Source organism: Schistocerca americana, chromosome 4, assembly GCF_021461395.2.
Source record: "Schistocerca americana isolate TAMUIC-IGC-003095 chromosome 4, iqSchAmer2.1, whole genome shotgun sequence".
Classification (NCBI taxonomy): domain Eukaryota; kingdom Metazoa; phylum Arthropoda; class Insecta; order Orthoptera; family Acrididae; genus Schistocerca; species Schistocerca americana.
Genome location: NC_060122.1, coordinates 529,446,501 through 529,472,467, shown reverse-complemented (window position 1 = coordinate 529,472,467; position 25,967 = coordinate 529,446,501). Strand labels below are relative to the sequence as shown.

At 44.8% G+C, this 25,967-nt stretch overlaps 1 protein-coding gene across 1 annotated transcript in view; it reads left to right on the top strand.

The window, feature by feature from the left end:
- The window catches only part of LOC124614064 (protein ABHD13), a 60,668-nt gene that overhangs the window by 349 nt on the left and 34,352 nt on the right, over positions 1–25,967 (top strand). The window contains exons 2-3 of the mRNA XM_047142898.1: positions 43–274; positions 361–554. Of these exons, the coding sequence (XP_046998854.1) occupies positions 43–274; positions 361–554 (426 nt within the window). The remainder of the gene's footprint in view (positions 1–42; positions 275–360; positions 555–25,967) is intronic.

Sequence of the window (25,967 nt, the reverse complement as noted above, 5' to 3'; positions counted from 1 at the left end):
AGAATTTATTACAGCAGCTTTGCAGACGTTATATTGTTTCAGGTATATTGTATCACACGGAAGATAATTTATTATTTCATCCGGAACTACCAGCGCATTCTCGTGTTTTTGTACCAGTTCCTTCTATGTTTGGTTTACCGTATGAAAATTTATTTATACGGAGTGGGGACGGTACACTTCTGCACATGTATTTCGTGCGCCAGCCAGGTGAAGTAGCATTAAAGGCTCCAACTATACTTTTTCTTCACGGAAACGCTGGAAACATGGGTCATAGGTAATGTGACTCATATGTACAACTGTAATATTTTTTATTATTTTTGTCAGAGTTTTTTCTCAAAATGATCGTGTCCTGTTTTTCAGGTTGCAAAACATTGTAGGTTTGTATCAGAACTTGCAGTGCAACATATTGATGTTGGAATACAGAGGGTATGGGCTTTCCCATGGGTCCCCTAGTGAAGAAGGCTTATATACAGATGCAAGAGCAGCCCTTAACTTCCTGTCATCACGCTGTGACATTAACCACAAAGAGATCATTGTATTTGGACGATCGTTGGGTAAATATTTCTAGAAGCGTTATTTGTAACTGAGTTGTAATATGGTTGTAGGGTATGTTTACTGTATCTGAATGTTATATGAATTTTATATTCCTAGTTGATATTTTGTGTGTGGTTTAGTTTGCAAAGGACTGTAGTAAAGCAGGGTGACATTTATCCTATACTGAAAGTTTGGTATACTCACATAGCTTGGAATTATTGTAAGGAGATTTGTTATTTTTCCAACCATCATATTGTTTGCACCATAAATGGATTTCGTTGATGTGGGTATAATATCAGTTTTAAGTAGCTCATTACATGGTCTTACTTATTATACTTTACCCAAAGGGTAACTTTGTGATGCAGGAGAAATCACCAGCAGTAATTGGTGAGTTAATTTCTTGCTCGTCACAAGTATTGCAATTATGGTATGATGACTTGCCATTACGTGACATGCTAAAGTTAGTTGTCAAGTGAAAAATATGGCAGCATGCCGACACATTACATGATGGTCCTTTGTGTAAAGTTTTAGCTGCCTTTTTAATTTCTTATTACACTAGTAAATTAATATAAAGGTCATCACAATCACCAGGATAGGCCTGAATAAATAACATTTTGATTACCAATTTGCCACATATTTGGTCATCAAATTCCTGTACAACAACAGAAAAACATAAACAATACTTGGCTTATTTTGTTGTGAAAGGAAAGGATATGTGCTACATCTCTAACAGAAAAAAAGACACATGAAAAATCAAATAAATGTATTTAACATAACTGATATTATAACAATTATATAAAATGTAACTGGAATGGTTCTTTCATAATGATATTCAGTGATGGCAAGTAAGAAACACAAAATACATGAGTGTAATTGCACAGGTGTTGAAAAAATTAATGAGCTATATAGCTCAGCTTGAGTGATAGCAATAAAGAAATTGTTAGCAGAGTAATTTGCTGGCAGTTTCTTACTGAACCTGTAAGATTTATTGTACACATTAACACATTAAGCGGAGTTACACAAGCTGGTTTGTATTATACAGTCCACAGATAACATAAGAACAGCGTTCATAGTATGGCGAAAGATATATACACAGTGAAGGCATACACTCCAAATTCTAACACCCTGCTACTATCATGTCCTAACACCTAGCAGCAGATGATGGGGCTTTTTCACCGGTTTTGTCATTGTGTCTGTCAGCATTTGGTCTGAAGATAGGTGCTCTACAGTGAATTGGGCTGAATCTATTTTTTGTCTTATAAAGTTATGTCTTGTGTCTGTCTGTCTGATTCAACTCTTGTAGACACCAGTCTTGGATAATTCAATTGCTGCTTTGTTGCCACATAATAGTTTGATAGGCTCCTTCTATGGATTTTAAGATATTTCATTAGGCCTATAATGACAAGTCAAACCTTCGAAGCCACAGACTCCCCTGACATGTTGATGTCAGGGCCATATATTCTGCATCAGTTGTGGATAGGCTACAGTTGGTTGCTGCTTACTCTGCGAGGATATTACTGCACCTTGAGATTTAAATGGATATCCAGTGGTTGTCTTCTGAATCTCCAGGCCAGTCTGCATCACAATAACCTATTATGCTCCCATCCTCTGCTTTAGAAAACAATAGCTTCATATCCTTTGTTCCATTTAGCTATCTAAAGATTCTTTTCACTGCTTGCCTGCTTGGCATGCCCAGATTGTTACAAAAATGACTGACAATTCCTATCGAATAAACTAGGTGTGGCCTTGTTCCTAACTGAGCATATGTTTTAAACTTACTATTACATCACACTAGGGTATGTGTATAGTGTCTTGTTCCTGTTCTGTTTTGGGACTCATGTCACGAGTGAGCATTAGGTTACTGTCCAGTGGTATAGATAATGGTCTACACTCTTTCATATTAAATCTGTTGCTCCATATAATGTGTCTGGTCTGTCCATAGATAACGTGCGGTTGCTAGTAATATGGATACCAAGCAATTTGTAGCTTCACCAAGATCTTTCTGCTTAAAGTTTTCTCTTAAACTGTTATTGAATACTTTTTTCTGTTGTGGATTGTTACAGAAAATTAGCATATCGTCCACATTTCTGAATGGCAACTCTTTCTACTCATTAGATGAATTTTTGGATATAGTTAGTGGATAATTTATTAACCTGACACTTTCCACATCATTATGAATTGTCGTATTCATGATCTATTGAACAAGTACTAATCTAATTTAACATAAGCAGCAGCTATTAAAATATCTGAACCCTGATTTTTGTAATAGACCCAAGAATCAGCTGTTGATCTCTTGAAGTTTAGATTCAACAGTGTAGCATATAATTTAAAGTTCCAGAAGTGACCACCTTGCTATAATCCATATACTGCCTTTTTAATCTTTTAATACCAGTGTCTTTCACTGTCTATGTAACAGGGCCTATTTCTGGAATTTTCACATAAATCTCTTCATGTAAGTCACCTTGTAAGAAAGCCATGACAACAACTACCGTATTTACTCGAATCTAAGCAGCACCTGGAAAATGAGACTCGAAATCAAGGGAAAAAAAATTCCCTAATCCAAGCCGCACCTGAAATTTGAGACTCGAAATTCAGGAGGAGAGAAAAGTTTTAGGCCGCACCTCCAAATCGAAACAAAGTTGGTTCATTTTAATATGAGACACAATTTAGGTCGAATGAATGACGATACAGCTACAGTAGTTTGGTTCGAGTCATAAGCTTAGCAGTTAAGCTTTACCAGGTAGTCATTGCTATGCGTCAGGCGCTCCGTCGGTATTTATACGGGTACCCTTCCTTTTTCACGTGCTTCGTCTGGTTTGAATAGATTGCTTATTTTTCTTTGATCTGATAAGTGCCGTTCTCTTTATTATAGGTGTTTACGAGACTCTAATGAAAATGCATTACTGTACTGTGTCATGCATTGTTTGTCGCATTCTGATAATGAGCGTTTACGGCCTGTCGCCGCTCGCGCTTATGTGCGTGCTACCGCCGCTTACAATTAAAAAAAAAAAGGGAGACAGGAATTGTCTCAGTAGCGAAACAATGACAAGAGTCTGCTATTTGTTGTTACTTACACTGCTGCTTTCTTTGATTATGATCAACAAGAACCAAATAACAGACTGTGTATGATAGAAGATGTTCTGAATGAGAGTTTAGCGAAAATTTTTCTCCGTTTGAAAATCTTTGCAGACGCCTCTTTAGTACATTACATTCTGCACAGAAATTAGAGTCATCTTAGATTTAAAAATCTAGTCAATTGCCGTGCTTCATTTCTGACTGTATCACTATTAGGCATAAGTATAATACGAATATAAACATGACATGATCCGTATATTGTTCCGCGTTTGCTGTTGTCTCACTCTAGTTTCGTAGTTTATTAGGCAGACAGGATTTAAATGAGATAGCAGCAACTACGAAAGAATACATGGCAAAATGTTTATATTCGTATTATTCTTGTGGTGAAGAGAATACTGCATGTGAATCACAATTCATAAAAGTTCCTGTCAGCAACCATCTCTTCTCACAGGTAGGAAAAAATTCAGAATGTAGAGTTGGCCATATTGACAAAAACCCCAAACAGTCTTGCCAGTCGGATTTTCGTAGTACATTGAAATGCTGCTATATTCGAAGATGAACAATACGGAATTTGTATTTACTTCGCTGGATAATGTACGAAAATGCAGTGGTCGAAACTCGGGGCGGAGGAAAAAGTTCGTCTTCCATTTTTTTATTTATTTATTTACTACGCAGAGGTTTTGGCGCCAGTATTTATCTTTGTGCCTGCAAAGCAAGCCTGTGTAGCGCTACATATATTCGATGGCAGAAGTTAGTTGTGGCGGCACCTACGAACATTTTTCAGAACTTCCGCTTACTTTGCACTCGATTCTAAGCCGCAGGCAGTTTTTTGGATTACAAAAACCGGAAAAAAGTGCGTCTTAGATTCGAGTAAATACGGTAGATGATCAATATCAAGATCATGTTTAGTAGCCATAGGAAATAAATATCTTAATCTTTTATTACTAGCCGCACTTATAACATACAATGTGGCCTTTCAAATCTTTCTTTGTTTTAGACACCTATTTTCCACTCATTGGTTTCTTATCTGAACGTGAAACAGCAGACTTCTGTGTGTGATTCTCTTTGTGTGAATGCAACTCTTCATGTATTGCTTTCACCCAGTTTTCAGTGTAGTCTGACATCATTGCTTCGTCCAGTGACAAAGGACGGTATTGGATTACTGTTTAGACTCATAAGTTACCAAGTCATGTAGCTTCTTTGGCTTCGGAATTCTGGACGACTTTCGTATTGTCTCAAGTTGCTGCAATTGTTCATTATCGTTATTTGTGTTATCTGGGCTTTGTTCCTCATTGCAGCGGGTGTTCTTCGAATTACTGCTTGATGTTATGTCTCAGGTTCGGGTTCAAATTCTTCGCCTTCAGTCATTATTTCATTTTGCTTCTTTTCTGTCAGTAGAAGAAGCAATCAATTTGGTTCCTTGGACTCAGTTTCTTCTTTATACTGTTTAGAAGTACCTTCGTCATAAATAATATCACTTGTTTTTATGATTCTCTGGCAGTTAGGGTCAAAAAGCCTGTATTCTTTTGTTTCTTCACAGTATCGTAACAAGATGTATCCAATAGTTTTTTTTTTTTTTTTTTTTTTTTTTTTTTTTTACCCATTGTCTTTGGTATGCTTTTGGAATGTGAACATAGGTCTTGCTTCCAAACATTCTGAGATGTTGAAGATCCCGCTTCTTGTTTGTCCAGGCTTCTTTCAGAGTTTTGCTTTTTGCTTTTTAGTGCCTTAGTTGGAGATCTGTTGATTAAATAGTCTGCAGTGAAGACTGCTTCTGCACAGAATTTATTTGGCAAATTTGCTTCAAAGAGCAGGCATCTTGCTTTTTCTACTATTGTATGTTTATAATGCTCAGATACTGCACTTTTTTCCGGTGTATATAGCATTGTAGTCTGTTGTCAGTCCTACTAGTCTGAAAAAGTTTATCAGTTTATCATTCATGTATTCTATGCCATTATCTGTGCGTAGAGTGCAGAGCCTTTTTCCATTTGCCTTTCAACTAGATTTTTAAACTCTCAAATGAGCTGTGGTGCTTGACTTTTGTTTCTGAGAGTATATACAAACACTTTCCTGTAATTGTCATCATTTGAAGTAAGGAAGTAGTTGGCTCTGCCAATTGACACAGTTTGCATTGGCCCACACAAATATGAGTGAACTAGCTTGAGAATTTGCATGACTCTTGAGCCAAACCACAAAAAAGGAAAAGTTGTTTGTTTGCCCTCTAAGCAAATAGCACAAGGTGTATTAACTGCTTCCTCATACGAAATTCCACTTGCTAGACCTTTGGGAAGTGCATGCATAACTTCAGTATGCAATTGACGCAGTTTGCACTATTTGACTGTAATACTGATTGTGCTTCAAAAATTAAGATCATTTGGTTGGCCTAGTTGGTACATACCATTTGCTAATGGTGCACTAAGAATGACATTTTTGGATGTGTTGTAAATACAACAGCCATGTTTGTTTAAAAAAACTGAATGAACTTTTTCTACTATTTTACTAATAGCTAGTAGATTTGTGCTTAGCTGAGCTACTTTAATTTTGCATTTCTTGTTGTCCATGAGAAAATCTGCAAATGAAGAGCCTATTTGTTTTACAGATCAGTTATCGTTACTTGCTATTACAACTTGTGAGCCAATCACTGTTCAACAACTATTTCATCACATGTATGTTTAGATATGTGCTCAGGTGTGCCTGAGTCTGCATACCACTCTGTCCTTGCATCTTTACATGAACCTGCAGTTGATAAGAATGTATGGTAGCTCAGTGTCTTGGCCAAAGTTTTGCATCATTTTTGCTCTTGTTGCAACAATTTTTTGCCAGATGCCTGTACTTGTTGCAGTTGTAGCACCTTGGAACTATTTGGAACTCTTTTTCTTGATTACTCAAAGAGTAGCGCCACTGGGGTGGTTTATTACAGGCATCTTCATTTATTTCTTGCAGTAATTTATTTTTTATGTAGTCTCCTGTGATTGGCAACTTTGCATTTTCAAAACTCATAATCATAGTTTTATATTCGTCTGGTAATCCTGCAAGTAAAATACACCCGATCCATTCTTCTTTAACTTCAAAACTCAAGCCATTTAGTTTTTGTGATGTGGAAGTTATCTTCAACTGATGAACAATTTTCTAGTCTGATGTCAGCAGTTTCTTTAGTAAACCTATTCGTCGGAAGAAGCCAGACTCTCCGTAGACTTGCTACAGCTTGTCCCTCACTTCCATAGCAGTAGACATAGCTTGCAAATGAACATATAGCTAAGGATGAACAGAGAGTATAATTTTGGCTCTTGCTGTGCAAACTTTTCTTACATCCATTATTGTGCCAGTGATGTAATCCCACAATTCTCTTCCCATCAGTTTCTCAATCAGATGCAGTTAATTTGTATTTACAGAGCTCATTGTATTAGCTGTTGCGAGTTACACGAACCACTATATTACACAGTCCACAGAATAAAGAACAACAGTATCCAGAGTAATGCAAAAGATATGTATACAGTCAATGGACAGATTGTAAATTCTCAGAGAAATTTTTAAAGAAATCACACTACATGTATAACCATGAAAACTAACAAAATGCGGTATCAACACCATGAGTTGATCTCCATAGCTCAAGTTGTAAGACCAGTACCAATACAAAAATTCCAAAAGAATCACAGTACAAAATACCAAATACAAGGTCAATTTACATAATGAAAACTAATAAAAGACATTATTGACACCACCAGTTGACCTGTCCATGGTACCAAAAAAACATAACTCACTCCAAGATACCCAACACTTATATTGACAATAGAAGCAAAAAATGCATAAAAATTTCAACACCAATTACAATATACAAGAAACACACAGTTATTCAAAAATAAATGCACATATCATACATACTGCAAGAGAAAAATAAAACCCTACTTACCAAACATTGCTGACACACAGCTAGTGAGAGCAAGAACAGTATGTCAACACAATCTCCTGAACAGCAGGCCTAGACTTCTCAGCCCAGGGACTTCTCTGGGTAGAATGCCATTGTTGTCCCACTGACAATGCTATATTTAATGATCGCTAGTCCATGGTGCAGCAGCTTTAATCAGTTTATGCCTTCTCCATAAATGTAACTCTTCACATAATCTGCAATTAAACTGATTAACAGTAGGAATTTAATCATGTTCAACATGTTGTCCCTCATTGCGAGATGCATTGTGTGGAGCCATTTGGTTTGATTGATGTTGATTTATCTAATATTTACTACATGGTTGTTACTTGAAAATGAAAGCAAATTCAATAGAGTTGTGATATACTGGGTGTTACAAAACAATACTGACAAACTTTGAGGGGTTGTTGGGGTGTCTTGAGGAACAAATTGAGGATAGGAAGCCACATCTGGGAATTTCATCCAACAATGCTACAGAGTGTTGAAGTTATGGGTGCAGGCATCTGCTACGAGGCCACCCCTTTGGCAGAAAATGTAACCACCTATGCTAACAGACTACAAATGAAACATCTCGCATTTGATCTGACAGCTTTCTGGACAGTAGGTGGTGCTGAATGCATCCATGCCTATCACAACAACACTGTAGAGACCGCTAACAGGAATGGTGGCAGAGGGGAAAGCCAAATATACACACTAGAAACGTAGGGCTCGTTCGTAGTTTCTCTCTCACTGTTTTTCCGCATCATGGAGAACTTCATGTGATCTGAAAAGCACAATATGCATTTTGTTTATGGTGGGGTGGGAGGAAATGGGTATGCAGATTTATTTATTTATGGGCAAATAAATCCAAATAGGTGTCACTCACGCCATTCCGTGTTTGTGGCTGTCCATCAGCATCTGTGTGAAAGAAGTGGTTTTGAAGGATGTCGGAATGGTGGAGGTCGCCTTGTTATGGTAACACCAACCACCTTAAATGGCAATCGATGCTAACTTTAAACCTCTGCAAGGACTTTCTCAAAAGTTTTGACTGTGAGATAACCTAATGAGAACAGAACAATCAAACTAGGATTAATTTTCAAAATGCTCCAGCAGAGCACAACCAGCAGTAAACAGGTGGCCCAGGAACAGACATTCTCCTTAGGCATTCTTGTGACAAGCAATTTAATAAAGTGGAAGGCAGTGCTGAGGGTAACCTAACCTTCCTTGATACACACACTTAATTCTTTCTTTATATGTGTTCACACTACAACACAATAACCCAACCTTGCAGATAAATGTACTACTAACTTGGAAGTTAGACAAACAAATAGCAAATGAAATAGCAAACAGTAACATATGCCTCTCAACAACACGTACCTTAAATTAACTAGGTGCAGCAGTTTATAGAACCAGTCACCAAAACACATGAAAGTAATAGCAATAGTAAACAGGGAAGAACATAAAATGATACTGGTTTCAATTAGGGGGTTTGTTAATTACTCCAGAATGAGATTTTCACTCTGCAGCGGAGTGTGCACTGATATGAAACTTCCTGGCAGATTAGAACTGTGTGCCGGACCGAGACTCAAACTCAGGACCTCTGCCTGTCACGGGCAAGTGCTGTACCATATGAGCTACCCAAGCACGACTCACGTCCCCTCCTCACAACTATACTTCCACCAGTACCTCATCTCCTAATTTTCAAACTTTGCAGAAGCTCTCTTGGGAACCTCCCGAGTTCGAGTCTCGGTCCAGCACACTGTTTTAGTCTGCTAGGAAGTTTCTTAATTATCATACTGTATAACACCATTTATTAGTACAGGGTCTCAATGGCTGTGCATTGACCAACTTGCATTGGAATAGCTAACACAATAAATACTTCTTTCTTAAGCCAAGTTTGAAGCAATTGAACAGAATGCAATTCTAACTATACTGGCTCTGAAAGAGTCTTTGCTTTGCTTCATTAATTAACTAACCTAGTACATGATAGCCCTTAAACTTTCATGGTTTGAAGAACAATGCTCATTAACAAAACTACACAAGTATGCATGAGAAATGGTGAGTATTCTACCCCCAGGGGGTCCATAACTCTTTTGTGGATACGTGCGTAGCGAGCACGGGACCCCGACCTATTCTGCATCCTTCCCCATCCCCCATCTTTGCCCCCCCCCACCCCCCACCTCTGCCTCTTTCCTTCCCTTTCTCCCCCTCTGGGAGTATTTTAGTGCCTACGTCTGGAGGCGGATGCTCGAAACTGTACAACAGTCTCTCTTCTTCACTTTCTCTGCTGGCAAGTCTTTGTCCTTCCTTTGTCCTTCTCTTTTCCTTACCTCTTCTCTTTACCCTTTTCTCCGCTGCGGCGTTTGAGACCTCTCTTCTTTCCTTTCCCTTTCTTTGTTCCTCCCTTTCTCTTTTTTCCTCCCTATGCGTGTCTGAAGGCTGACCCACGCATTCCCATGCGTAGCCGGTGACGGGGTAACGTGTAATTCCCCGCCACGGGTAGACAGGTACGACACGTACGTACACCCTGGTAACGGCCAGGCCCAGGAAGGGGTGATTACCTGAGCTGATACCTTCCGAAAGTGCCGATTTGTCCCTCCATCTGTTTCTCGGGAGGTGTGACCTGAGGTGTGAACAATCATCTAAGGCGGGAGTGCCCTCAGAGAGGGCCCCCACAAGGAAGGAGCACGCCATCGGAGACGCCAGTAATCATGGGGGATACTTCCACAATGGTTTCCTCATCATGTACTATGTCTGCTCACAAGCGTAAGTTCAATGAGTCTCAGCCACGGACAGTTCTTCCATCGTTGCCACAGTTCCTTGTTGTTTCTCGGTCTGACCGTTTTGTTATTCAGAAGGGTGTCGACGCAATTGCAGGTCCTGTAAAGTCTTGTTCCCGATTACGAAATGGCACCTTGTTGCTAGAAACAGTCAGTGCCCTCCAGGCACAAAAATTGCTGCTTACTTCACTGTTACACACCTTCCCTGTCCAGGTGGAAGCGCACCACACTTTAAATTCCTCATGTGGGGTCGTTTATACACGCTCCCTCGACGGATTGTCCGACGAGGAAATTCAACACTACCTGTCTGACCAGGGTGTAACAGCTGTTCATCGAGTCATGAAAAGGGTTGACACAAACATTGTTCCAATCCGTACTGTCTTCTTGACATTTGACAGAGTTCAACTCCCATCTAACATAAAAGCGGGCTATGAGATAATTTCCGTTCACCCCTACATCCCAAACCCTATGCTTTGCTGTTGGTGTCAGCGGTTCAATCATACCAGCCAGTCCTGTTCCAATCCGGCCAAATGTGTTAACGTGTGGCAAGGATGCCCATGATGGTGCTTGTCCACCTCCATCCCCTCGTTGCATCAACTGTATGGGTGACCAAGCTGCTTCCTCTAGAGATTGCACCAATTTTAAAGATGAAAAGCTCATTCAGGAAATCAGAGTGAAGGAAAAGGTGTCGACCTTTGCTGCTCGAAAATTATTCGCTAGTCGAAAGCTCACTGTGCCTCAGACAGGTAAATACAGCACTGTCCTTGCCTCTCCTCAGCCAACAAAGGAGGCAGCCACGCAGACTTGTGATCTCACCTTTAGTGCCATGGTCATCAGATCGGCCAGCACAAAGATCGCTTGTTCAACCTCAACTTCACAACCATCGGTTCCTCCTTCATCTAAACATCCTGTTTCCAAGAAGGCTAATAAGAAACCCAGTTCCTCACCTTCTCCGCCACGGCGTGTCTCATCTACAGTACCACCTGGTGGTAATTGCCTTCAGCTGAATGCCGTTCCACGCTGTCGGTCGCAAGCTCTGAGCAGTCGTTGAGTTGAGGACAACCTTGGTCACATTCTTCCATTTTCTGTTCACCCTATGTCCATTATCCATTGGAATATCGGAGGCATTCGAGGCAATCGGAATGAATTGTTGATCCTCTTACGATCCTACTTGCCGGTCATCTTCTGTCTTCAGGAAACAAAGCTGCGTCCCCACAATCACTTTGTTTTCCCCCATTTTCAGTCAGTCCAATTTGATCTCCCCTCTGTTGAAGGCACTCCAGCACATGGAGGACTCATGATTATTCTCCATGATACTCTCCTTTATCACCCAATCCCTTTAAACACTTCCTTCCAAGCTGTCACTGTCTGTCTTTCCATTTCTGGATACACATTCTCTCTTTGTACTGTATACATTCCATCGTCCACACCAATGGCACGAGCTGATCTCCTTCATCTTCTTGGTCAGCTTCTGCCCCCCTATTTGCTGGTTGGGGACTTCAGTGCCCACCACCCACTTTGGGGATCTCCACATCCTTGTCTGCGTGGCTCACTATTGATAGACATCTTCCACCAAGTGGATCTTGTTTGCCTCAACACTGGGGACCCTACATTTTTGTCTGCCTCCATGATAAATTTCTCTCATTTGGACCTTTAGGTCGGTACTGTTCCACTAGGTCAGTGCTTTGAATGGTTTGCTGTTACTGATACACATTCGAGTGACCACTTTCCATGTGTCCTTAGATTGCAGCCACAACTGCCATATATCCGCCCGAGACAGTGGAAGTTTGCCCAAGCCGATTGGACACTTTTTTCGTCTCTAGCGACATTCGATGACAGTCACTTTCCTAGCGTCGACGATGAGGTCACTCGTATTACAGATGTTTTTCTTACAGCTGCGGAACGTTCAATATCTCGCACCTCCGAATTGCCCCAGTGCCCTCCAGTTCCTTGGTGGAACGAGGCATGCCGTGACGCAATATGTGAGCGGTGACATGGTCTTCACGTTTTCAGACACCATCTTACTTTGGCCAACTGTATCCACTATAAGCAGTTCCATGCGCGATGCCGTCGCGTCATCCGCGATAGCAAAAAGGCAAGCTGGGACTTCTTTACTAGCTCATTTAACACCTTCACTCCCTCCTTGGAAGTTTGGAGTCGGATTCGACGGTTATCTGGCGCGCCTAGTTTCTCGCCAGTCTCTGGGCTCACTGTCGCACATGATACGTTAGTGGACCCCGTCGCAATTTCTAACTCATTGGGTCAACACTTTGCTGAGATTTTGAGCTCTTCAAATTACCCGCCAGCGTTTCTCCCGAAGAAACGTGCAGCAGAAGTGCAACCTCTTGCTTTCTCCTCTCAAAATCACGAAAGCTATAATAGTGTTTTCTCCATGCGGGATCTCCAACATGCACTCTCTTCTTCTCGCTCTTCCGCCCCAGGACCGGATGGTATCCACATCCAAATGTTGCTGCATTTATCATACCATAGTCTGCGTACCTCCTTCGCCTTTATATTCGAATTTGGACCAACAGTACTTTTACCAGACGATGGCGGGAAGCTATCGTCGTTCCTGTTCCGAAACCTGGAAAGGACAAACATCTCCCCTCTAGCTATCGCCTCATTTCTCTCACGAGTAGTGTATGTAAGGTTTTGGAGCGTTTGGTGAATTGCCGTTTAGACTGGTGGCGGAAGTCCCACAGTCTTTTAACACCTGCCCAATGCAGTTTACGAAAGCATCGTTCTGCAGTTTCCCATCTTGTTGCTCTCTCCACTTACATCATGAACAATTTTCTCCGGAAACGCCAAACAGTAGCGATATTTTTTGATCTGGAGGGGGCATACGATACCTGTTGGAGGACAGGCATCCTCCGCACACTGTTCTCTTGGGACTTTCGAGGTTGGCTGCCCCTTTTTCTTTGTGAATTTATGGCAGAGCGCACATTTAGAGTGTGGGTGAACACTACTCTCTCCTGTACTTCCTCCCAAGAAAACGGGGTACCCCAGGGCTCCGTGTTAAGTGTTTTACTGTTTGCCATTGCCATAAATCCAATTATGGAGTGTCTCCTTCCTGATGTCTTGGGCTCCCTCTTTATGGACGATTTTGCGATCTACTACAGCTCTCAACGGACCAGCCTTCTTGAACGATGTCTTCAAGGATGTCTCGATCGCCTCCACGCTTGGAGCATCGAAACAGGCTTCCGCTTTTCTTCCAGTAAGACCGTTTCTGTTAATTTTTGACATCGTACGGAGTTTCTTCCGCCTTCCTTACATCTAGGACATGTCAACCTTCTGTTTTCGGATGTCGCTAAATTCTTGGGTCTTTTGTTTGACAGAAAACTGTGCTGGTCCTCCCACGTTTCCTATCTTTCGGCTCGCTGTCTGCGATCCCTCAACACCCTCCGTGTCCTGAATGGTACCTCCTGGGGAGCGGACCGAGTGGTCCTTCTCCACCTCTATTGCACCTTAGTGCGCTCGAAATTGAACTATGGAAGCGTAGTTTACACCTCTGCTCGGCCGTCTATTCTTCGGCGTCTCGACTCTATCCACCACTGTGGATTACATTTAGTGTCTGGAGCTTTTTACACCAGCCCTGTGGAAGGCCTTTATGCTGAGACTGCTGAACCTCCGCTGTTCAATCGGCGAGCTGTCCTTCTGAGTCGTTACGCTAGCCATCTGTCTTCCATACCTGCTAATCCGGCCCATGACATTTTTTTCGATGCCTCCTTGGATTTAGGGTATGCAGGCTGCTCTTCCTCCCTACTACCACTGGGAGTCCGATTCCGTCAACTGCTCCATTCTCTTTCCTTCCGCTTTCCTAAAACTTTCTTGACAACTTGGGGTACAGCACCTCCTTGGCTCCGGCTCCGGACCTACCTGCTCTGTGACCTTTGTCAGTTTCCCAAGGATAGTACCCCTTCACTTGTTTATCGTCGGGCATTTGCTGCTCTATGCGCACAAATGAAGGATGACACATTTATTTACACTGATGGCTCAAAAACATCGTGTGGTGTAGGGAGTGCCTATATTGTTGGTGACACCCCAAATCGATTTCGGCTTCCCGACCAGTGTTCGGTTTATACTGCGGAGCTTTACGCTGTTCTCCAGGCTGTCCAATACATCCGTTGCCATCAGCAGATACAGTATGTTATCTGTTCAGATTCTCTCAGCTCTCTCCTCAGTCTCCAAGCCCTCCACCCTGTCCACCCTCTGGTCCACTGGATTCAGGACTGTCTCCACTTGCTCCACTTGGGGGGTGTCTCTGTGGCGTTCCTCTGGATCCCGGGACACGTTGGCTATCTGTGGAAATGAGGCAGCCAATATAGTGGCCAAGGCTGCAATCTCTCTTCTTCAGCCAGCAATTCGCATGATTCCCTTCATCGATCTGCTGAGTGTTTTATGTTGTCGTGTTGCTCTTTTATGGCACACACATTGGTCGACACTTCCCAATAATAAATTGCGGGATGTGAAAGCTCTTCCCTGTGCTTGGACCTCTTCCTCCCGAACTTGTCGTCGGGAGTAGGTAATTTTAACTAGACTCCGGATAGGGCACTGTCTTTTTAGCCATCGATATCTTTTAAGTGGCGATCCTCCCCCACTCTGTCCCCACTGCTCTCAGCTGTGGACGGTGAGACACCTTTTACTTGAGTGCCCCTATTTTACTCCGTTACGCGCCTGTCTACAACTTTCGCCTAATATATCTTCCATTTTAGCAGATGACACGCGCTCAGCCGATCACGTTCTCGAGTTTATTAGTGCCAGTGAGATGACGTCAGTCATTTGAAGCTCTTTTTGGGGACAACCAACCCCCTTCTATAGTGGTTTTGTAAGCTTTCCTTCTGTTTTTAATTTCTCCAATTTTTTGAGTTTCGTTCCCATTGCTGCTGGTTTCCAGTTTCGTTTTTTTACCTTTTCCTAAGTCACAGACTGGGCGCTAATGACCGTAGCAGTTTTGTGCCGTAAAACCATAACAAAAAAATGTAAGTATTTTCATCAATAATTATTAATTAAGTAAAGCACAACAAACTATAACTCTTTAAATAACAATTGTGCTTTGATAACCAGTCTTTTAACCTTCTCAAAATATAGTTGGCTGTGCAAATTCTGACACAACATTAAACTCAAGTTCAAAACTTTCTCATGAAATAAACGCTAATAAACCTTTGTAATTCTGATCAAAGTACATAAATGCAACAATTAATAACTTTTTCACTTCAGATCAACTTTACTGTTTTCAGGCAGCTTTTCAAGTAAAGCAAATTATTTAAGAAAATGACTGCAGATTGATTCAAAATCCACTGGAAGTGGAGTGTTTCTCAAATTATAAAACTGAACTGTAAACACTATAACTCCACATATTAGAAAACTATCGCAACTATTTTTACAGCAGCTGAATAAGTCTTTCCGTTATAAATTAGGACACTTGGAATTAAATTCACTTCGATAGGATTCCTGTCCAGGTTTTCGATTTGGGATAATCATGGGTGAAAGGTAGAGTTTTTAGTAACACCATAATTATTATTAAAATCAGCCAAATTTCACAAATACCTGTTGCGTTTACAAAGTGCCAAATAAAAACAATTTAGTGGAAAGCTGGTTGTACTGGTGGTGTAATTTGCAGTGGCTGTTGACATGGTGAAGACACAGTCATGACAGTACTGTTGGCCTCACCTTGTTACAGATCTTCTTGGTGTCAGAATTATATTTTTATAGGACCAAAAACCATGTCATGATAATAGTATCACCAAATGCAACATCCAAGGCCCATAAATACTGCTCTCAAGCTCTTCTGACCTCAAAACTCCAAGATTATGAGCACAATGATCTACTACTGCTAGCAAGATGTTAACCACAGCATTGCTTAGCCCAGACTCCTTACCTGTCACAAAAGACGAGTTGCCACTTGCACACTAACCCCACCTTTTCCACTTGGCCAGGCTACTTCCATAGCTGCAGGGCTACCCCTCATCTTTTACATTCAACCCTATGTTCCCTCACTATGGATCAAGTCATTTATAATGCATTATATAACAATCATTCCAGTAGTTATTTAAATCTACAAGCACAGTTCAAACAACATCATTCAAAAGTTTACTTACCTGAAATATGTATACATAGTCAAAGAATTTCCATGACGGATACAACACTCTACATAAGCAACACTACAAACTGACACAGAAATCAGGTTACCCTCCATTCAGAAAGCGGTTATACTCAGCGACTATTATATTGACTTGTAAATTATAGATTGCAGCAACCAGTCATCCTTTTTAAATTTTATTATGCAGATCTAGATTTCGGCTAGAAGCTAGCCATTCTCAATGCACTCTTATTTTCGCTCGCCTGTTGATCGGGCTTCACCCACAGTTCATTGAATACTACTGTACAGTAGTATTCAATGAACTGTGGGTGAAGCCTGATCAACAGGGACTTACATTGACATACATTTAGCGAAAATAATACTAAATTGAGAATGGCTAGCTTCTAGCCGAAATCTAAATCTACATAATAAAATTTAAAAAGGACAACTGATTGCTACAATCTATAATTTACATGACACAGAAATATCAATACAGATACAAAATTGGTCAAAAATTGGTGTTACAGCCTGCAGACCTATCCACAGGCACTGGCACTGTGGCACATGGCATTGTAAAACAACCACATAGCAATTTGGGGAGAGAGACATGAGGAGGACAGGCATCCATTCCATTTTCAGACTGTACTGGCACAGATAGCCCATGATTTTGCTGCGTGTGTGGAATTTGGGCAGTGGTTTTTGGAGCATTGCACCATGCAGGCACATTACACTGTATGTGTTTTGTTCACTGACAGGCATCTTTCAATTGTGAGGATGTGTTTGGTACTCACTCCCATGAACAAGGTCATCAAGAGTAGTTTACCATAACTGTGGGTTGGCATGGCAAGTGATTACTTGACTGGCCCCTACAAGCTTCCTCCTCTACTCACAGATATGGTTTTTCAAAGTTCATTTGAGAATGCCTGGAGGAGGTGCCGCTTGAAGTCCATTGACTTGCAACAATAAAATAAATTGTTGTGGTTGCTACTTGAAATTTATTTTCTGTTGTCTCCCACTGTAAATTCTCTTGTGTTCCCCTCTCTTTTCTTTGCATTTGTGTTTTTTATCCTTTAAATTAAATAAAAGCACCGAAGTCTCAAACTCTGCTGTTACTCATTGAATGCTACTGATTGCAGCAAACCCCAGCAGAGTAGACAGCTGCTGCTGCTGTTTCATAGACAGATGTCAGCCACTGTAATTTCAGTGCTATTGTTGTCTCTCTGTTACATGCTGTATCATCATGTTCATAGGAGAGAAGGCCTGTGTACACAGCAGCTAACTCCATCTTCTCCACTGGTGATCATTAAAATCACGATCATTCAATAACAAATAACACAGATCTGTTGTGAGACATTCCACCGTGATCTGTCACGGTGCAGGGTCATGTTTGCTGGAAAAGTGGTGACCTAGTGGGATGTGCCAATGCCTATAACTTTGACTCTAGGTAATGTCATTAGATAACATCTCCAAAATCTCCAAACACAGGTTCGTGTCCTCAATTTGTTCCTCAAGACATTCTGTACAACCCCTTAAAGTTTATCGGTATGATTTTGCAACCGCTGTATATGTCTAAAAAATCATTTCCAAGCCCTGCAGCTCTTTTGAGTTTTATTAAATCTCTCTTATTTGTATCTGATATATGTCTGGTGTTAGTATTTGCTCATAGTGTTGTTTTATTTGAAAATAGAAAGTTTTAAAATGATTATTAAATACAAATAAGCCCTGTCTTGTTGTGGAATACTGCTTATGGAAAGATGAAGAAAACAGTGATATGACTGAAAGCTGCTTTGAAAGTGAAAGTAACTGTTTCATAAACAGCAAGGTTGAGAAACAGCTAATCTTACAAGTTTAGACAGGAGGAGGACTTCACCAAATCAGTAGAGGATAGATGACTCATGGAGAAGGCCATTGAAGCAGTTTTACTTTTTCTCGAGAATAAATCAACTTACATCAGATACTGATTCAGAATTAACAAAGGTTTCTTAAGTGAATCCTTAGGAGGGCAGGGCTACTTATTTATTTGCATTTGTTTATTGAAGCTGTAGATAACATACTTTAAATGGATCAAGCCAAATTTGTATCACAAGCATTGTAAAAGTATACATGTGTCGAACAGCTGACAATATAATTTAATTGGGTAGATAAAAAAATTTACTCACCAAGTGGTGACAGGAGAACACACACATAAAAAATGGTTTTCCTTATGCAAGCTTTTGGAGCCAGTGCTCCTTCCAGAAGCAGCTCCCCAGGGGGCTCACGATCCTTTTGTGAGTATGTGCGTGGCGAGCATGGGGCCCCGAGCTATGGCAGCTTTCCTACTTTCCTGGGCTGCATGTCCTCTCCCTTCCCCTCCTTTCCTGTCCTTGGTCCTTCCCCTCCGCCCTCTCTTCTCCCACTCTTGGTGCCCTTGTTTATGTTGGCCCCGCTATCCTCCTGGTTATGTTGGCTTTACGATTTGGTATTGTTGAGTAGATACCTCATCCTTTTGGCATTCTCTGGTCCCCATCTGGGATTTGACCTCCATTACCAAAATTTCTATTCTGTAGTATGAGCCATTTGGGGAAGAGCACCTTACCTAATGTCTCCGGTGTGTGCCCTCCTAGTTCCTTCCATCTTTTCCTTCACATTGTTGTCTGATGCTAGGGTAGATAGCCAGCACGGTAGCCAGCCCGTGTGGTGGGGTCGCTATGTACCCTTTTGGTTGAGCCCCCTGAAAACACAGGGTCACACTTCTGATACCTGAGCTGTAACCTCCTCATGTAAGCCTAGGAGTGGTTGCTTGTCATCCTGGAGTGTCGGAACTCCCAGCAACGGCCACCGTGCCAGACCGCCCTTGCTGTGGCTGGGTGGCGCCCGTGGGGAGAGCCCCTGATTGGAGTGGGTGGTATCAGGGTGGGCAGTATGCAAATGAAATGCGTACGGGTCCAGAGCTCTGGCCATTCTTCTACGGCTGTCTTTGTGAATGGAAATGATTCTTTTAGTGCTGCTTCTTCAGCCCCTTTGGCCTTTCATTCCATGGCTACTCCCTGGGAGGAGGGCCAGGCTCGTCGGCTAGGGGCGAAACCTTTCCCCCACTATCTGGTTTGCACCAGGACTGATGGGGATACTTTTACCAATACCAAACCTTTATTTTTTGTGGAACACGTTGAAGACAAGTTTGGTGAAGTGGACTCAGATGCGGTTGTGTTTGTTGTTGATCAAAACTGCTTCAGCTGTCCAGTCTGTGGCTCTTCGTACCAGTGATCAGTGACCATCTTGGCACAATTCTTGTGTCCATTAACCCCCCACCAGTCTTTGAATATGGTTCAAGGTGTAATTTTTCACAGGGACCTCATTCTTCAAACTGATGAGGAACTTAGGGACAATCCAGTACAGTGGGGTGCTCACTTTGTTCGGTGTGTTCAGAAGGGCCCGAAGGACAATTGCATTGATACTGGTGCCTTTATCCTGGCCTTTGAAGGGGATACCCTCCCTGAGAAGGTCAAGATTATGGTTTATTGAAGTGATGTGAAGCCGTACATCCCACCACCTATGAGATGTTTTAAGTGCTTGTGTTTTGGACACGTGTCTTCCCACTGTGCACAGACCTCTCTCTGTGGTGACTGTGGATGTCTACTACATGAGGGGAGTTCCTGTGTTCCCCCTCCTGTGTATGTTAATTGTCATGTCAATCATTCTCCACGTTCACCGGATTGCCCGGCTTATAAGAAGGAAAAGAAGATACAGGAGTATAAGTTCCTTGTTCATCTAACCTACACTGAAGCTCATAAGAAGTAGGCACGTGTTCATCCTGTGTCAATGACGTCTAGCTATGCTTTAGTTACATCTTCACCCCTACCTCCCCCTTCCTTACTCCAATCCCGAACCCCTTTCCTCCCTCCTTCTCCTGCGGTTCCCACACCCTCCCCTCCGTGTGCCACTTCCCCTCCCCAGCCGGAGATGTGTCCCACATCTTCGACGTCTGCCGGTCAAGGGCACCCCTCCCGGGAATCCCCCTTCCTGGCACCTTTCAGGCCATAGGTCTGCTGCCACATGACAACCACAGTTGTGGGCCCCCGGCTCTCACTGTCACGCTGTCTTTCTGTTCCAGATCTTGCTGCAGCTGGCTCCTTTTTGCAGCACAGCCCTCTTTTATCTCAAACAGGAAAGAAGAAGAAACAGAAGTCCTGGGACAAAGAGCCTTTGGCGTTGCCAGGGTCCCGTCCCCACCTTCGTAACCTGACTCTGACCTACTGTTCATGGATGTCGCCCTCTCCTTGTCGATGATGGATGGTGACCCGGCGGCATGACTGGCTTTAGCCTGTTCACCCCCCCATTTGAATCATCGTTGTGTGGTTATCCAATGCAATTATAATGGATATTACCACCACCTTCTGGAGTTTAAATCCCTTATTTCATTTTACTCTGCAGCTTATGTAGTTCTACAGGAATCTCATTTTACTGATGATCACTCACCGACCCTCTGTGGGTTCCATGCTTTCTGTCGAAGTCGGTTCAGCCCCCTGTGGGCCTCTGGTGGCATTTATATGTTGGTCCATAAGGATGTTGCTAGCATGTGGATTTCTCTTCAAACTACGTTGGAGGCGGTTGCTGTTAGGTTCCACCTGGACTCTGGGGTCACAGTTTGCAATCTTTATCTCCCTCCTGACAGGACTCTTTCACTGCTGCCTTAACTGCCCTTCTTCAGCAACTTCCTCCTCCCTTCCTCCTTCTTGGGGATTTTAATGCTCATCATCCCAGTGCATTTCCATCTAGTCAGGGTCTTCTCATAGACCAGTTTCTTGCAGACCACGACTTATGCCTTCTTAATGATTACTCCCCTACCCATTTCAGTGCCGGTCATGGTACCCTTTCTGCCATTGATCTTTTTCTTTCTTCTCCCTCCCTCCTCCCTTCATTAAACTGCTCGCCATACGGCGACCTTTGCGATAGTGACCACTTCCCGTTGATTCTCTTGCTCCCTTCGCGCTCCCTGCTGGACAGGTTACCTCGTTGGTCTTTCCAATGCGCCGATTGACCTCTATATACTGCACAGGTCATTTTTTCTCCCTCTTTGTTGGGTTGTATTGATGATTTCATACCTGACGTGTCTGATGCGATTGTTCATACTGCTAGCCTTGCTATCCCATGCTCACCTGGACCATTTTGCCGCCCCCTGCGGGTTCGGGGGTTAGAATAGGCCCGCGGTATTCCTGCCTGTCGTAAGAGGCGACTAAAAGGAGTCTCAAACTTTTCGGCCTTATGTGATGGTCCCCTGTCGGGTTTGACCTCCATATCTCCAATTTTTTCCGAAGAGCGAGCCGATTGGGGAAGGGCGCCTTACTTGGTGCATTGTGTCCGTGTTGTGTTGTGAACTTTCGCCATCTTATTCGTCGTTGCATTGCAGTCTTGCCCGCTCTCCATCGCTTGGGCATGGATGCGCTCCTGTGTGCATTTTCTGCCAAGCACTGTGCAGGGCCATTTTTCTGCGTTGACGGCGACCATGGATCACATGTCACCTAACATCCAGCACGGTAGCCAGTCCGTTGTGGTGGGGCCGCCATGTACCCTCTTGGTTGTAGCCCCCTGACAACACAGGGATCGCTCTACTGATGCCTGCGCCGTTCACTCCCCACGTATGCCAAGGAGTAGATGCCCATCTCCCTGGGGCATCAGGACTCCCGGCAATGGCCATCCTGCCAGGTGGCCTTTGCTGTGGCTGGGTGGCGCCCGTGGGGAGGGCCCTTGGTCGGAGTAGGTGGCATCAGGGCGGATGACCCGCAATGAAGCGTGGTACATCATCTCTCGCTGGCGGCCAGCCGTCAGCAGTCTCTAAGCATTCCAAAGCTCACTTTAAGGCTAATGTGTATGACCCCAAATCGTTCCCCTCCCTGGCCACACCATGGGAGGAACGGAGGGCTATGAATGAGAGCGAACGATACTCGCCCCGGTATCTCGTCTGTACCAGAGCTGACGGGGAATCTTTTATGTCCGTGAAGCCTCAGTTCTTTGTAGAGCATTTAGAGGACAAGTTTGGGGAGGTGGAGGGCTTGTCCAAGGTGCGGTCCGGATCGGTGTTGATAAAAACGGCATCCTCCGCCCAGTCGCGGGCCTTGCTCGCTTGTACTAAGCTGCGGGATGTCTCCGTCACTATCACGCCCCATAAAAGTCTGAACATGGTCCAGGGCATTATCTTTCACAGGGATCTCCATTTACAGTCCGACGACGAGCTGCACGCCAACTTGGAGCGCCGAGGTGTCCATTTCGTCCGGCGCGTCCACCGGGGTCCGAGGGATCGTCAAGTTGCCACCGGTGCCTTCATCTTGGCCTTCGAGGGTGACACGTTACCTGAGGAGGTCAAGGTGATGGTGTACCGTTGTGATGTCAAGCGTATATCCCTCCCCCGATGCGGTGCTTCAAGTGTTGGAAGTTCGGCCACATGTCTTCACGCTGTGCTTCCGACCTCGTCTGTCGCGATTGCGGTCGACCTTCCCATCCTGATCATCCCTGTGCGCCGCCTCCAATCTGTATGAACTGTGGTGCGCACCATCCACCTTGCTCGCCAGACTGTCCGATTCTGCAGAAGGAGCAGAAGATCATGGAAATCAAGACTCTCGACCGCCTGACGTACACTGAGGCGAAGCGGAAATATGATCGGCTTCATCCAGTGCGCATGATAGCTTCTTATGCCGCAACTGTCACTCCTTCTACACTTCCATCCGCTCCAGTCAGCTCTCAGAGTCGAAGTCCCACACCTGCGCCCTTGATGGTGGGGGGCACTAAACCTCCTGTTGCTCCTGCTCCATCTACTTCAGGAGCAACACCCCCCCCCCCCCCAACCATCGGGGACATCAGTCCCCCCTTCCCAGCCGGAGAAGCGTAAGACTTCTTCGGCTACTCTCGTAAGGAAGGGGTCCCTTGGGGACCTCCCTTCACACGTTCTGACCGGTTCCAAAGCCGACGGCCGCAAGTGGCTCAAACAACCGCCAGTCCCTGGTCGTCGGGACACACGGTCATTGTCTGTCCCTGAGACTGACCCAGTGACGCCCTCCCAGCCTGAACCACCCAAGGCGCAGTACGAGAAGCAGAAGAAGAAGAAACTCCCCAAGGCTACCGACATTGCGGTGGCACCCATTCCACCGCTTCCTACAAGCTCTGCGTCTGAGGATGCGGTGGAGATTCTGGCGTCCGCTGAGGACATGGATCTCGCCAGTCCCTCGGATGCAGTAGATGGCTGTTGTCCAGGTGGTGACTCAGTAGCAGCAGGGGCCCCGGAGGCGTAATCTGCCTCCCCAATCCCTTCACACCTTTCCCATCCATGGCTAATACCATCCTCCAGTGGAACTGCAGCGGTTTTTTCCACCATCTAGCTGAGCTCCGCCAACTTATCAGCCGTCATCCTTTCCTTTGCATTTCTCTGCAGGAAACTTGGTTTCCAGCAATGCGAACCCCCGCCCTCCATGGCTATCGGGGTTATTTTAAGAACCGGGCAGCTTATGAAAGGGTGTCTGGTGGCCTCTGCATATATGTCCTTAACTCTCTTCACAGCGAGTTTGTACCTCTACAAACAGCTTTAGAGGCTGTCGCCGTTCGGGTGTGGACGCCACAGGCTATCACCGTCTGCAGTATTTACCTTCCACCTGATGGTGCCGTCGCGCAGCATGTCCTGGCTCTGATAGCCCAACTGCCGCCACCTTTTTTGCTGCTGGGCGATTTCAATGCCCACAACCCTCTATGGGGTGGGACTGTCTCCGATGATCGCGGTCGGGCCGTGGAGCATGTGTTGGCTCAGCTCGACCTTAGCCTCTTGAACACCGGTGCTCCCACGCATTTCAGTGTGGCCCATGGCTCGTTCTCAGCCATTGATCTCTCTATTTGCAGCCCTGGACTCGTCCCATCCCTCCACTGGAGAGTGCATCCTGACCTGTGTGGTAGTGACCATTTTCCCATCTATTTGTCACTGCCCCAGTGTCATTCTTCTGGGCGCTTGCCCCGCTGGGCACTCCACAGGGCTGACTGGCCAGCTTTTACTTCCGCTGTAACCATTGCGTCTCCCCCACATTGTGACATTGACGAGGTGGTCCGTGTTTTCACAATGTCAATCATTTCGGCGACCGAGGCTGCCATCCCCCGTTCCTCTGGCCTCCCAAGGCGGAAGGCTGTCCCCTGGTGGTCGCCGGAGATTGCTGGGGCTATTCGCGACCGTAGGCGGGCTCTCCAGCGTCATAGGCGGCACCCGTCTCTGGAGACCCTCATCGCCTTTAAGAGGCTCCGTGCCTTCGCCCGTCGTCTTATTGCACGGCGTAAGCAGGAGTGCTGGGAGAGGTACGTCTCCTCCCTGGGCTCCCATGTCTCCTCCTCGCTCGTGTGGTCCCGGATCCGGCGGATTTATGGATCCCAGACCCCTATGGGTGTCCCTGGGCTCTCCTTGGACGGCGCTGTCTGCACGGACGCTGCCGCCATTGCTGAACGGCTAGCCGCGCACTTTGCTCAGAGCTCTGCAACTGCATCCTATCCCCCCGCCTTTCGCTCTCTAAAGGAGCGAGCCGAGCGAACGCCGTTCTCATTCCACACGCGTCATTCTGAAAAATACAATGCTCCCTTCAGCGAGAGGGAATTTCTCGCTGCCCTCGCCGATTGCCCTGATACAGCACCAGGCCCAGACTGCATCCACGCGCAGATGCTGAAGCATCTCTCCAGGGACTGCCAGAGACACATTCTCGCGATATTTAATCGCATTTGGAGCGAAGGCGTGTTCCCGTCGCAATGGCGAGAGGATCTTATTGTCCCCATCCTGAAGCCCGGTGCGGACCCACTGGCGGTGGACAGCTATCGTCCCATTACCCTCACCAACGTTTTGTGCAAATTGCTCGAACGTATGGTGGGGCGGCGTTTGTGTTGGGTCCTTGAGTCGCGCGGTCTCCTCTCTCCATCCCAGGGTAGCTTCCGTCGGGGCCGGTCTGCAGTGGACAATTTGGTGCGGCTGGAATCTGCTGTCCGTACGGCCTTTGCCCGACGTCAGCATCTCGTTGCTGTATTTTTCGATCTGCGGAAGGCGTATGACACCACATGGAGGCATCACATCCTCGCCACGTTGCATGGGTGGGGTCTTCGTGGTCGGCTCCCGGCTTTTCTTCAAAGCTTTTTATTGCCCCGCTCTTTCCGAGTGCAAGTCGGTGCCACCTCTAGTTCCTCTTATATACAGGAAAATGGGGTCCCGCAGGGCTCGGTGTTGAGCGTCTCCTTATTTTTAGTGGCCATTAATGGTCTGGCTGCAGCAGTGGGGTCGTCGGTGTCTCCTTCTTTGTATGCCGACGACTTCTGCATCTCATTTAGCTCCACGACTACGGGAGTCGCCGACCGCAGGCTGCAAGTCGCCGTTCGCAAGGCAGCATCATGGGCTCTGACTCATGGTTTTCAGTTCTCTGCTGCCAAGGCTCGAGTAATGCACTTCTGCAGGCGTCGGACGGTCCACCCTCATCCTGCACTTTACCTCGACGGCCACCTGCTTGCAGTGGTGGACACTTGCCGCTTCTTGGGACTTGTGTTTGATGCCCGGCTCACATGGGTTCCTCATGTTACTCAGCTGAAGCAAAAATGCTGGCGGCACCTCAAC